The sequence below is a fragment of the Nuphar pumila genome, chromosome 13 (genome assembly GCF_984573655.1).
Source record: "Nuphar pumila chromosome 13, dmNupPumi1.hap1.1, whole genome shotgun sequence".
NCBI classification, from domain to species: Eukaryota; Viridiplantae; Streptophyta; class Magnoliopsida; order Nymphaeales; family Nymphaeaceae; genus Nuphar; species Nuphar pumila.
In genome coordinates this window covers 78614702-78627846 of record NC_143261.1, presented here as the reverse complement: position 1 = coordinate 78627846, position 13145 = coordinate 78614702, and the positions used below count along the sequence as shown (strand labels likewise).

The 13145-nt window shown below is 35.9% G+C and overlaps 1 protein-coding gene across 4 annotated transcripts in view; it reads left to right on the top strand.

The window, feature by feature from the left end:
- The window catches only part of LOC149818818 (U5 small nuclear ribonucleoprotein helicase), a 264200-nt gene that overhangs the window by 111471 nt on the left and 139584 nt on the right, over positions 1-13145 (top strand). For all 4 annotated transcript variants that reach the window (XM_089985540.1, XM_089985539.1, XM_089985538.1 and 1 more), the window contains one exon: positions 3667-3816. In XM_089985540.1, coding sequence (XP_089841666.1) covers positions 3667-3816 — 150 coding nt within the window. The remainder of the gene's footprint in view (positions 1-3666; positions 3817-13145) is intronic.

Genomic DNA, 13145 nt, shown 5'->3' with positions numbered 1-13145 from the left:
TCTTCCCGTGTAATGATTGATATGGAATTCCATATGTTCTCATGGTAGTCTAATATTCCAGTACCTGTTTCCGTGATATTCCTTTCATGTTTCCAGTGGTAATACTTGAATGCACTTGCTGTATATTGTTCAGATGCTTCTTTTTTAGTTATCCATGGATTTTTTTTTTTGTGTTTTTTGCTCTACTGACATGATGAAAAGAAAATCTGTTACTCATTATAAAAATTTATATTGAATCCATTTCATGGTGTCTGGTTTATCATGGTTTTACAATTTTGTGGTTAATATCTTGGTATTCCATTCATTTTAGTAAAACGTGCTGTTATTAGCTTTCTTTGTAGGATGCGAGATTTTGTTTTAAATTTTAGTAATTCCAACTAGAGGATGCAAGTGTTGTTCCAACTAGAGATTGCAAGAGTAGCTGTGCCTCATAATCTTTTGTCATGTAATCATATGCCCTATTTTAATTTGATAATGCATGTGATGTGATCCTAAACACCAGTGTCTCCTCCAAAGGTGGGGGACAAGAAGTATATCTGGCTGAAGCTCCAGGCTTTGAAGTGATTAACTAATAGTCTGTTAATCTGCCTTTGATGCATGTCATGGTTTTCAATCAGGTTTTGTGGGTTGAGCTCATTAAGGACTTCATGGGTAGTAGCGCAGATGAACTATGAAGTAGATAAGATCTTACATGCTCAAACTCAGTTCTAAAACGTTTAAAAACTGAAAAAACCATTCTTCTTAAAATTGGTTTTGTTTCAAAGAAATATCATGTGCAAATTTCTGCTTAGGCTGAGATCAGCAAATTTATTCCCCCTCACAACATAAGATTCACTAATAGTTTAGACTTCTCGTTTGGTTGTCCTAATATTTTCTTGGATACAAAATTTATTGCCAAATTCACATTTGAAAAATTTTCATGAATCATTAGACCTTCTTTAATTTGGCAAAGCTAACACATATCGAATCACATCCACACTGCTTATTATCCATGATGAAACTCAAGCATTACCAACTCTCCAATATAGTTTGTTGTGCTCAGTCTAATGGGAATACAGTAATCAAATATTTATCTCATTCTCCCAGTCTTTAAGTTCCTCGCCATTACAGAACAAGAGTAGAAGAATCACTAAGGAGCAGACACAACAGTCCCAGCATCTCAACAAATTTTAAGTATAACAGCATTCAACAACCAGCAGGAACTGTTTGAGCAGATATTAAAGTAAGAAACATAAATCCGATTCAGTTAACGGGCAACAGACTTCATAACCCTCACTTATTCACTGTTGCATGGGCGTAGATCACCTGATTTGGGGGGCATGTGTAAAATTAATTTGGTTAATATTTTGTAGGGAACACAAAAGGGAAAATGTGATCCAATATATTTATTGCTGCCATAAGTTATTCTCAATGACCCCAGAAATAAGTTAGTCTCAATGACCCCAGAAATCACAAATCTCAGCATTCACCAGCCAAGATTAGAAAGAAGTCGACCTCAGATATAGAACATCTTCAGACAGAGTCCAATGAAAGCTGAAATGACCAGAGGCAGTACCGTGGGTAAACATATAGCATAAAACATTACTCTATGATTGGCCGAACTTAAAAATAATAGAAGAGGGTGAGGGTAGCAAAGTAGAATTTATGATACCAACTTGATCCAGTAAGAAGTCATACCAGAACATTAACAGATGGGAACAATAGTTATGGTACCAGATTTACTTCAAACACCTTAGGTGTAAGGGAGCCTAAATCATGATTGATGGCATAAAAAAAAAGTGAGAAATTAGTCCAGGTTTGATGAAATACGCAAGCTAGGGATCTGATGCGATCTGCCTACTCTTTGATACCATTTTATCGAGTCTGAGGGCAAGAGAGCAATACTTGTAAAACCATTATTTTATTACATTCAATGGTCAGTAAAACTCTCATATAACTGGACACAAGTAACAATGGTCAATAGAATGAATAGCCCTTGCACACCAGGGTATTTACAAAAGAAAGAGATAAATAAAATGATGAAACTACCCCCTACAAAAATGAAGATATTTACACAGGATGGATAAATACATACAACTTAAAACAAAAGCTTTTTGTTTTAGATACTATCATTGACGGTTCTGCAGATCTCCAAAAAGTGGAAGGAGAACTGGTTCTTAGAGAGAGATTTAAGTAACCACACCACCAGATGTCATCTTAGTTGGAAAATTTGTAATTAGATTAGAGTTTTTCTTCATGTTTGGACATGATCTTCAAAAAAAATCTGAAAAATTGTTTGGCATATGTTGCACCATATTTTGCAATAAAACTATGGCACCTTCTCTTTTCATCCATACGACTGTTTAAGAATAAAGTTGATAGGATCCATTTTGATGCAGAAATTTTTGAATGGATTTATAGTTTGAAATACTGGTGATGTTTTGTAAATCCGACCCTCGATATGTGATCTCTATAGCTGGAAAACTTGTATTGGAGTTTTTAATGTTTGGATAGGACTTCAAAGAAACCTAAAAACTGATGGCATATATTGCACCAAACTTTACAATAACAGTAGCACAGTTTATCTGCTCATCCATATGATTGTTCTCTAGGACAATCAGACTGTTAGGGACATTTTTGATAGAGATTTTAGAAGAGTTTTGTAGTAAAATATTTTAAAAAATTATTGGCTAGAGCATGTGAATATGCTAAAGATTTGGGGCAAAATAAGTTGAAAATTCCAATAACTATCTCCTCAAATATCATGTTGTTTTGAAAAAATTGTAAAGCAAATAACTTTATGTCACGAGTACCCTTGCTTCTCCTTTGTCTATTTTTTATAAAAAAATTGTTTCTTTTGTTCAAATAATTGATCTAAAACATGTTATTTTAGTAAAGAAGCAGTGGTAAACACACCTGCTGGTTCAAATTAAGAAAAAAAACAAAGAAACTGAGGTTTTGAGCTGGTTAGGATTGGTTAGTCACAGAGTGCTTAGGGCCTCTCTCTCTCTCTCTTTTCTCTATCTATATATATTGTGTCCAAAGATGCCTTGATGTTATCACAGTAATATTGTGATTCTTATATTTAACTTTGTTTTGTTCTAAATTTCAAGAAAGTTTTTCTTTTTCTGCATATTTCTTAACAAGATCTATCCTATCTTTTAAACTAATATGTCTGTATCAATGATGTGAGATTTTCTTGTTATTTTTCTAAGTTCTATGGGACCCAACTACCCAAGAAAATGCCTTGTTGAGATATTACTGAAACTGGTATTCGTGACTGTGACATGTACACACACTCGCCCACAAACAAACATATACATGCACACAATCATGCACACACTCTCATGCATACATTATAGATATGTATATATTTATGTATGCATTTTTGTATATAATTGTTACAGATATAGATTTTTGTCCAGAATGATTGTAGAAATGAGAAGGCCAACAAATATTCATTATCGAGATGCACATTTGATTATGATATGTTGTGGGTCTATCTAAAACAATGAGAAAAAAAGAAAATAGGGGAAAAAATAAAAATAGACAAGAGGCTAACCAATAATATATAATTTGTTTTAACTGTTTAGCATGTGTGTGTGTGCACGTGTATGCATGTGTACATGTGTTGATCTTTATCAATTTGTATTTTTCTGTACCTATCTTTACTGTTTTGTTTTGCAGTTTGTGAGTTCCTTGAAGGATAACTTGAATGCAGAGGTGGTCTTAGGAACTGTTACCAATGTTAAGGAAGCATGTGCTTGGCTTGGATACACGTATCTTTTTATCAGAATTAAAGCTAACCCCCTTGCATATGGAGTAGGATGGGAAGAGGTATTTCTAAAATGTTCTGTTCAGCCTACATCAACTTATTGTTATCTTCCAATCTTGGTATAGGGAATTCATCTTGATCGGCGCTGCTTATATCTGGATTGTATGATAATTCATGTATTTTGTTTGTTTTCTGTTACATATATTGTGGTTTCTCAGGATTAATGCTCCATCAGTGTTACTGGTCTTTCAGTATTTACTATCAATAGTTTTTACCTTTAAAGTTTTATATCTGGGATTACTGTGGCATCTTGTTGCTTATATTTCAGATGGATTTTGTGCTTATGTTCTAATATTTAAATATGCAATTTTATGAGCAATCTTGTCCATTCAAATGGATTTTTTCTGTGACTTATTGTAAAGAATGGAGAGCTTTAAGGGCTTGTTTGATGTCTTGTCCAAGATTGGATGGAATGAACTAATAAAACAGACAAAACACACGTTCTGTAACAACTGTAGCAAGTCCAATGCTTTTTTTTTTGCTGTGCGGACTATTGAAAGTCTATAAAATATAGTGTTGTGAAAATCTCTATAAAAAAGGATTTTGTGTATAAACACAATACTAGAAACACAAAGTGTGCACAAAGGCATAAAAGGAGAACTCTCACAAGTGCACAAAGGCACGGATACAAATGCACAAAGGCATAAAAGGAGAACTCTCACAAGTGCACAAAAGCACGGATACAAATGCACAAACGTAAAAAAATATCAACTTCAACATGTTGGGTCCCAAAAGAGGGCTTTACAAAAGTGTAAGTTACAAGGGGGTAACACCCCATATTTATAATACAAGGGAGAGAGGGAATGAGGGAGTGTTGGGCTCCCAACGGCTCTAAATAGAGCTGTTGGGAGTCCAACAGCTCTCTCTACTTTATGCTTTTTGACTTTGGTCAAAAAAGCATAAAGCCAAATAAGTCCAAAAACTAAACTAAAAAAGAAAAAGAAACCTAACCTAGTTAAATAAACTAACCTAATCCTAACTAAACTTAAAAGTAAACTAAAACTATGAAATTACATATTGAATTATGTTACATTATTTAACACCCCCCCTCAAACTTAGGGTGACATAACCGAAAGTTTGCCAAGAAGGAAGTTAAATCTTGGAGAGCACAACGCTTTGGCGAAGAAGTCTGCTAGTTGGTATTCTGATGTAACATATGGAAGGTCTATAGTTCTTCTTAAGTATTCTTCACGAACATAGTGGCAGTCCATCTCAATGTGCTTCGTGCACTCATGAAATGTGTGATTTTTGGCAATATAAATTGCACTTTTATTATCACAACATAGTTTTGTGGGCCCTTGAACTTGAATATTCATATCTTTCAGCAAGTTGCGAATCCAAACAATCTCCATGGTAGTAGATGCCATGGCTCTATATTCGGCTTCTGTGGATGAAAGTGAGACCTTATGTTGTTTCTTGCATCTCCAAGAAATTAAAGATTCCCCTAAAAAAATACAAAAACCAGTAGTGGAGTGACGGTTATTTGGGTCACCTCCCCAATCAGAGTCAGTATAAGCAATTAAATTCAATTAAGAAGAAGAAGATAGAAATACCCCATTGTTTACTGTACCCTTTATGTATCTGATGATGCGGAGAATGACACTCATATGAACTGAAGTAGGTGCATGTTGAAACTGACTAGCAACATGTAGAGCATGAGAAATATCAGGCCTCGTAATGCTGAGATACGTTAAAGATCCAACCAGTTGCCGGTAAGGTGTGGGATCTTTTAAGAGAATCCCATCATCAATCTTCATCTTTGAACCTACTATTTCAGGAGTTTCACAGACCTTGTCATCTGTGATTCCTGATCTGTCAAGAATCTCACAAGCAAGTTTAGTTTGAGACAAAAAATAGCCTCTGTGAGAATAGGCAACCTCAATTCCCAAAAAATATGTCAGAAATCCTAAGTCTGACATTTCAAATCTTGAAGCCAGGATAGATTTAATGCTCTTGATTCCTTTGACATCATCACCTGTTATTAACATATCATCAACATATAACAGTAATATAACAATCCCTGCATCAGATTTCTTAACAAACAATGAAGTGTCAGTATAACATGAAGTAAAACCATTTCCAGTCATTACATTGTTAAACCTATCGTGCCAAGTCATGGGAGCTTGTTTCAAGCCATAAAGAGCTTTATGAAGATGAAGAACTTTATTTTTAGGAATTTCCATACCAGGTGGAGCATCCATGTAGACTTCTTCATTAAGATCACCATTTAGAAATGCATTTTTGACATCCATTTGGTAAATATTCCATTTTCTAATGGAAGCAATGGTGACGAGACATCTAACAGTAACCATACGAGCTACTGGAGCAAATGTCTCTTCATAGTCAATCCCGTATTCTTGACTATACCCTTTAGCTACAAGACGAGCTTTATACCTCTCAAGAGAACCATCACTCTTTGTTTTGACTTTGAACACCCATCGGCATCCTATAGTTTTCTTTCCACTGGGAAGCGTTTGAAATTCCCAAGTGTTGGCTTTCCTAAGCGCTTTGAGTTCATTCTCCATGGCTTCTCTCCATTCAATACATCGTTTGACATCTTCAAAAATTTTTGGTTCAAAATATGAGTGAATGGCACTTAAGCAAGCCCGATATTTAGGAGAGAAAGAATCAAAAGATACGAATCTAGAGGGAGTTCTTCTAGTTCTCTCGGTTCTTCTAGGGTTTGAAATCATGTGAGGGGATAGATTCGCTAGGTTCACTATATTGCTCAATAGCACTTCTAAAGAGGAGTCTATCTCTATGAGTATAGGTGATAGGGTCTCTAGTTATATTTTCTTCTTGAGAGGTAGTAGGGTTAGAGTTATTGTTGATTTCAACCACTTCATTGTCACTGTTATATGTTGATTCATCATCACTAGAGATATCATCATCTTTAGATAAAAGATCAAAGAGAAATGAATAGTCAGCAATTTCTAAATGAGATTCATTCTTTTCAAAACCACTATCATTTTCTAAAAATGTGACATTCCTTGAGACATATAACTTATCATTTTTAGTATCATAACATCGAAACCCTTTTTGGGTTTCGGAGTAGCCAAGAAAAGCATAAGGAATGACTTTAGGTGGGAGTTTATCATTCTTATCTGTAAGGACAAAACACTTACAACCAAAAACTCTCAATCTATTATAATCGGGTTCTTTTTCATATAGAGTTTCGAAAGGAGAGATTTTATCTAAATTTTTGGATGGAAGACGATTAATAAGATAAACTGAAGCAAGAGCCGCTTCGGCCCAAATTTTTTTTGGAATACTTTGGTAAATAAGAAGGGTTCTAGTGGTTTCAATGATATGCCTATGCTTTCTTTCGGCTAACCCATTTTGTTGTGGGGTCTTAGGACATGATCTTTGATGGACAATATCATAGTCTTCAAGATATTTCTTAAATTCATTGGAAAGATATTCGCCTCCGGAATCGGTCCTAAAAATCTTTAAATTACTATTAAATTGATTCTTAATTATCATATGATATGATTTAAAACATGAAAACACTTCGTGCTTATGTTTAAGGAAATATATCCAACAATATCGAGAAAAATCTTCTACAAAAATCACATAATAGGTAAACCTCCCTTGGATATGACGGGTGTCGGTCCCCAAACATCCGAATGAACAATTTCAAAAGGTTTTGTTGTAAACATAGATCTTTGTTCAAAAGGCATACTTCTCATTTTTCCAAGAATACAATCATTACAAGAGAAAGTATTTTTACAAATATTTTTAATAAAATGCAAATAGGATAACTTGGTGATGTTGGGATGACCAAGTCTTTTGTGCCAAACATTTATGTCTTTATGTTGGGCCACATTACAAAAAGGGGTTTTAGGGATTTGGAGAGAATCCACATAGTACAAGTCTCCCTTCCTACAGCCTTCCCCAATCAACTTCCCGGACCGGTGATCCTGTATTAAACACTTATTAGATGAAAATTGAATGTCACATCCAAGGTTCGAGAGTTGAGAGACGGAAAGTAAGTTCAAATTCAATTTAGGTATAAATCTAATTTTGGGAATAAAAAAATTTTGAGTTTCAAAGTTTCCAATCCCCTTAATTTCAAGAGAAGTGCCATCCGCAGTTGAAACAAACGATAGTGATAAACTTTTAGAATATTCAGAAAGAGAAGAGATGTTTGGAGACATATGAAAAGATGCACCCGAATCTAAAAGCCAAGAAGTTTTACCTGGAGGAGAAGGAGTGGATACGGCGGCACCGGAAATAGGTCCCTTAAGAAGAGGTTGAAGTGCTTCCATAATTTGATTTAGAGAGAGAGCTCCACTTGTAGATTCCTCTTTTTGTGATTGAGATGTGGTTGCCATTGCAAGTAGTTTCTTCCATTTAGGACAAACCGGTTTGATGTGACCGAGTTCCTTGCAAAAGTGGCACACAATTTTGCTATTGTCCCTTCTTCCGCCTTGACCACCATTGTATCCTTGATTTTGTTTTTTAAAGTGAGGAGGTTTATATGTCCTCATGTTGTTGCCAGGCCTAGACACGACATTAGCTCCATCACATTCATCTTGATTTGTGGGCATTGCAAGAACACTTGGATTTTGCTTGCTAATGCCCATACAAGTTTCCTCTCCACTTAACTTGGTAATAACATCTTCAATGGAAGGAGATGTGAAAGCAGATAGAAGAGAGGACCGAATTTGTTCAAATTCGGGTCGAAGACCATTTAGGAAGTTAAAGAAGTGATCTTCCTCTAATTGCTTGTATCTAAGTTCAATAGCTTCGCCACTCCACTTGGGCTCAAGCATGGCAAGCTCATCCCAAATAGAGGATAATTCAGCCAAGTACTCACGAATAGACATCTCATTTTGTTGTAGGGTCAAGGCCCTCTTTTGAAGATAGTACTTGTGAGATAAGTCTCGTGAAGTATACATCTTTTCAAGATAATGCCAAGCTTCGGAGGCTTTCTTGAATTTGATGATATTGGCATTGATCTTGGTTTCAACGGATGAGAAGATCCAAGATAGGATCTTGAAGTTTCTCATTTCCCATTCCTCATGTTTCTTTAAATATTCTTCAAAAGCTTTTTGTCTTTCTTCTCCTTCAAGAATTTTGATTTCTCCTCTTTCAACCATCGTAATTTTTGGTTCGGGTTCCGTTATGGAACCTTGAACATATCCCCAAAGCCCCTTTCCTTTAATATGAGCTTCCATATTTTCGGCCCATACATGATAATTGGAACCATTGAGCTTAAAGCCAAGAGAGAAATGAGAGTCTTTTTCACCTATTAGAGAGATAAGATGAACGAGAAAAATACGTACCACAAAGAGATTTTAACTCTTACTTGTTGTAGTAATCTTTCAAAATATTTGATGAAGAGAAGCCTTCACGCCAATCTCGAAAAAATTGAAGGCACACTTTTCGAGGCACTCAATATTGCGAAGAATCACAAGACTTTCCTTCTCAAGCAACCTTGCTCTGATACCATGTGAAAATCTCTATAAAAAAGGATTTTGTGTATAAACACAATACTAGAAACACAAAGTGTGCACAAAGGCATAAAAGGAGAACTCTCACAAGTGCACAAAGGCACGGATACAAATGCACAAAGGCATAAAAGGAGAACTCTCACAAGTGCACAAAAGCACGGATACAAATGCACAAACGTAAAAAAATATCAACTTCAACATGTTGGGTCCCAAAAGAGGGCTTTACAAAAGTGTAAGTTACAAGGGGGTAACACCCCATATTTATAATACAAGGGAGAGAGGGAATGAGGGAGTGTTGGGCTCCCAACGGCTCTAAATAGAGCTGTTGGGAGTCCAACAGCTCTCTCTACTTTATGCTTTTTGACTTTGGTCAAAAAAGCATAAAGCCAAATAAGTCCAAAAACTAAACTAAAAAAGAAAAAGAAACCTAACCTAGTTAAATAAACTAACCTAATCCTAACTAAACTTAAAAGTAAACTAAAACTATGAGATTACATATTGAATTATGTTACATTATTTAACAAGTGTATCATAATTTTATGTAAATTTACTTGTTAGACTAATGTGTACATACCCTGTAAAGAAGGGGTATACTAGCCTTTTTGATTTCTTTTCCTTTTGATGTCTCTAGTAGGGCCGATCCCTTATTTTTGTAACGAGCTCTCATTTTACGAGCGCTATGGAATAGAACATTCTATTCTCTCCTTCGTATTACCTTCTCCACTAACCCTATTCTCTCTCCCTCAATTTTCTGCACATTTAAACATGGTATCAGAGCCTGTTCGAGGTCGTGAGAGGAGGGTTCATCCTGAAGCTGCGCAAAGGCCTGCTGACATCATCTTTGAAGGGTTGGGCTGTATGGACGTTTGAGATTTGTCACATCTGAAGGCAACACCGGGTAGATCATGATTTTAGATGATTTGTGTGTAAAAATCATCTTCGTTGGAGGCATGGTTGATTTAATATGTTTTTGCTTCTGATTTTTCAAAAGTGGCATGAACAATAACCAGATTTGGTTTTTTTGCTCAATCTGTGTGAATCGGTGGGTATTTAAGGCCCATATTGGATGCTTCTAGGTCGTTTTGACCTTGAATCATTATTGTGGTTGTGTGGTGCTCTTGTTTTTCATTTTGGGAGCGCTCTATCGAAGTTTTGGCTTGCTCTAGCTTGCAATAACCCATTTTTCTGCAGTTTTGGTTCAGATTCACTGTGGTACAATGTTGGGTCATTGTTATTTGGTGTAAAATCTGTGTGAAAGTGGTTTGTGAAGGGTCTTGGTGATATTGGTTGTGGTTGTAGTGTTTTTTTAAAAGATTTGAATAAGATTTGGGGCATTTTAGCTTGCAGTAGGCTATTCTTGGGTTTTTTTTCAAGGTGTCTACTGCATGTATATTGGTGAGGTTGTGCTGCATTTGTGTGGAATCAGAATTTTTATGCATAAATCAGCATATTGAGGGGTTCATTTGTGCCGTGTGTTATCCATTTGACTCTTGAAGTGCCTCTAGTTCTTTCTTTTGTTGGTAAACTCAATCCCTTCGACTTTCTTGGTAATATTTATTGTGAGTGGTATCATAGATAAGGAAGAGATTCAAATCATCCCAGTTAAATGGGACCAACTATGCATATTGGGCTGATTTTTTGGAAGTGGTGGTGGTTGGAATAAGGTTGAGAGACTATTTAGATGGTTTAAAAGTAAAACCTGAAGCCTCTCATGAGGGCTTTGATAAATCTATAGAGGAATGGGTTATGAACAATACAAGAGTCAAAGTTTGAATTCTTGGGTTCGTGGAACCAAGAATTACCATGAATATTTCAAAATTTCATGTGGCAAAAAAAACTTGAACATATCTCGGGCAAGTCTATAAACAAGAGAATTGGCCAAGACATTATTAACTCACTCAAGAGTTGATAAGTATGCGACAGGGGAGTAAGTCAATTGAAGAATTCTACTTTGATATGTAGAGAATTTGGGATGCACTTGCATTGATGGAGGGACAAAAGAAATGTGAGAAGTGTACAAAATGTGTATCTTGCACTTCATGTCAAACTTGTTTGGGGATCATTAATCAACACAGGGAGATTGACAGAGTTATTGAGTTTCTCGTGGCTCTTAGACCAGAATTTGATGGGACAATGAGCGCTATCTTGTATCGTTCTCACTTACCACCTATGACCCAAGTCATTGCTCAGTCAATTGCAGAAAGGGCTAATATAGTTTCTTGATTCATTATCTTCTGGGGATAATGTCATGGTAGTCCCTAGGCAGATAGGTGGCAGAATGGGTGGAAGAGGCAGTGGCAGGACTGGAGGACGAGGGGAGATGAGATTTGGTGTAAGATGTGACCTTAGCTTTGTTCAGTGTCACTATTGCAAGGGTTTTGGTTGTACGAAGAATTACTGTCCCATTCTCAGGAAGAAGAATGATGGTGTATATGCGGCTTCTACTGAGAGTGATTATGTAATTCTCAAGGAGGAGCAATCAGGTGGTTCTTCATCAATTGGTGGTAAAGTGATGGATAGTGTGCAACTTTAGAGATTAGAGCAGGTTCAACAGAAAATTCAACATCAAATCCAACAATTGTAGCTTCTTGCTCAATCCGTCGTTTGTCCTTCCTCTGCCACTCCTGCTTCCTCCTCAAGTACTGCTTTCTCAGGTATATTAGGTTCTTCCTCTGGTTGGCTAATAGACTCTGAGCCTTCATGCCATATGATACCTCATGAGTCTGTCTTAGTCGACTGCTGTCCCTGCAGTGACACCTTTCACACTGCAGATGATTCTTCTATGTCTGTTTCAAAAGTAGGTTCTATTACTTATGATTCTTATCCTGATAGTAAATTCAATATTTCTCAAGTTAATCATGTTCCATCTCTTGCCATGAATCTCATTTCTATGGGTCAAATTACCAAACTTAACTGTAATGTCATCTCTTCTGTTGGTTATGCTGTGCATGATCAATCGTCAGGGAAGAAGATTGAGATTGACTATAGAAAAAGAGATTTGTACTATCTGGATTTGATTGATATGAGGAAACATAAGAGAGTTCAAACCAGATATGGAGCTTCAATTTTGGATGAATTTGTTTTGTGGTACCTGAGACAGGGTGCATATTTCTAGCTCTAGGTTGCAAAGTTTACTGTCCTCAAGAAGTTTTGAAAAATACAAGCTAGTTATGTCAAATCATGTTAAGGTTTATGTGTGTTGTAAATTGGCCAAGAGTCATGCTTTGCCATTCAAGTCTAGTGATAGAGAATCAGAAAGTCCTTTTGATTTGGTACATTCAGATGTATGGGGTCCTTCTGTTATGTCAAAAGGAGGATCATCCTATTTTGTGACTTTTGTAGATGATTGCAGAAGGTTTGCATGGATATATTTTATGAAAAATAGAAGTGTTTTTTTGAAATCTTTAAAAATTGTTGTGTGATGGTTGAGAATCAAGTTGTAGCTAAGATCAAAACACTAGTAATGACTCTGGGGTGAATATATTAGTTATGTGTTTGAAAAATTCCTGCAAGAGAGAGGTGTGATTCATCAAAATTATCATCCTTATACTCCTGAGCAAAATGGTGTAGTTGAGAGGAAAACAAACATATGTTGGAAACAACAAGAGCTCTTCTGTTTGGTGGAGAGATACCTAAAGTGCTTTGGGTAGATGCAGTTCAACTAAGCATTTATCAAATAAATCGTATGCCGTATAGCGTACTTAAAAACATCTCCTTTTCAGAAACTGTATGAAAAAGTTTCAAATTATGATATGTTAAAGGTATGTGGTTGTGTATGTTTTGTTTTGTTAGCTGTAAGATACAAGGACAAGTTATCTCCTAAAGCTATCAAATGTTGTTTTCTTGGTTTTGCATAGTGTCAAAAAAGGATACAA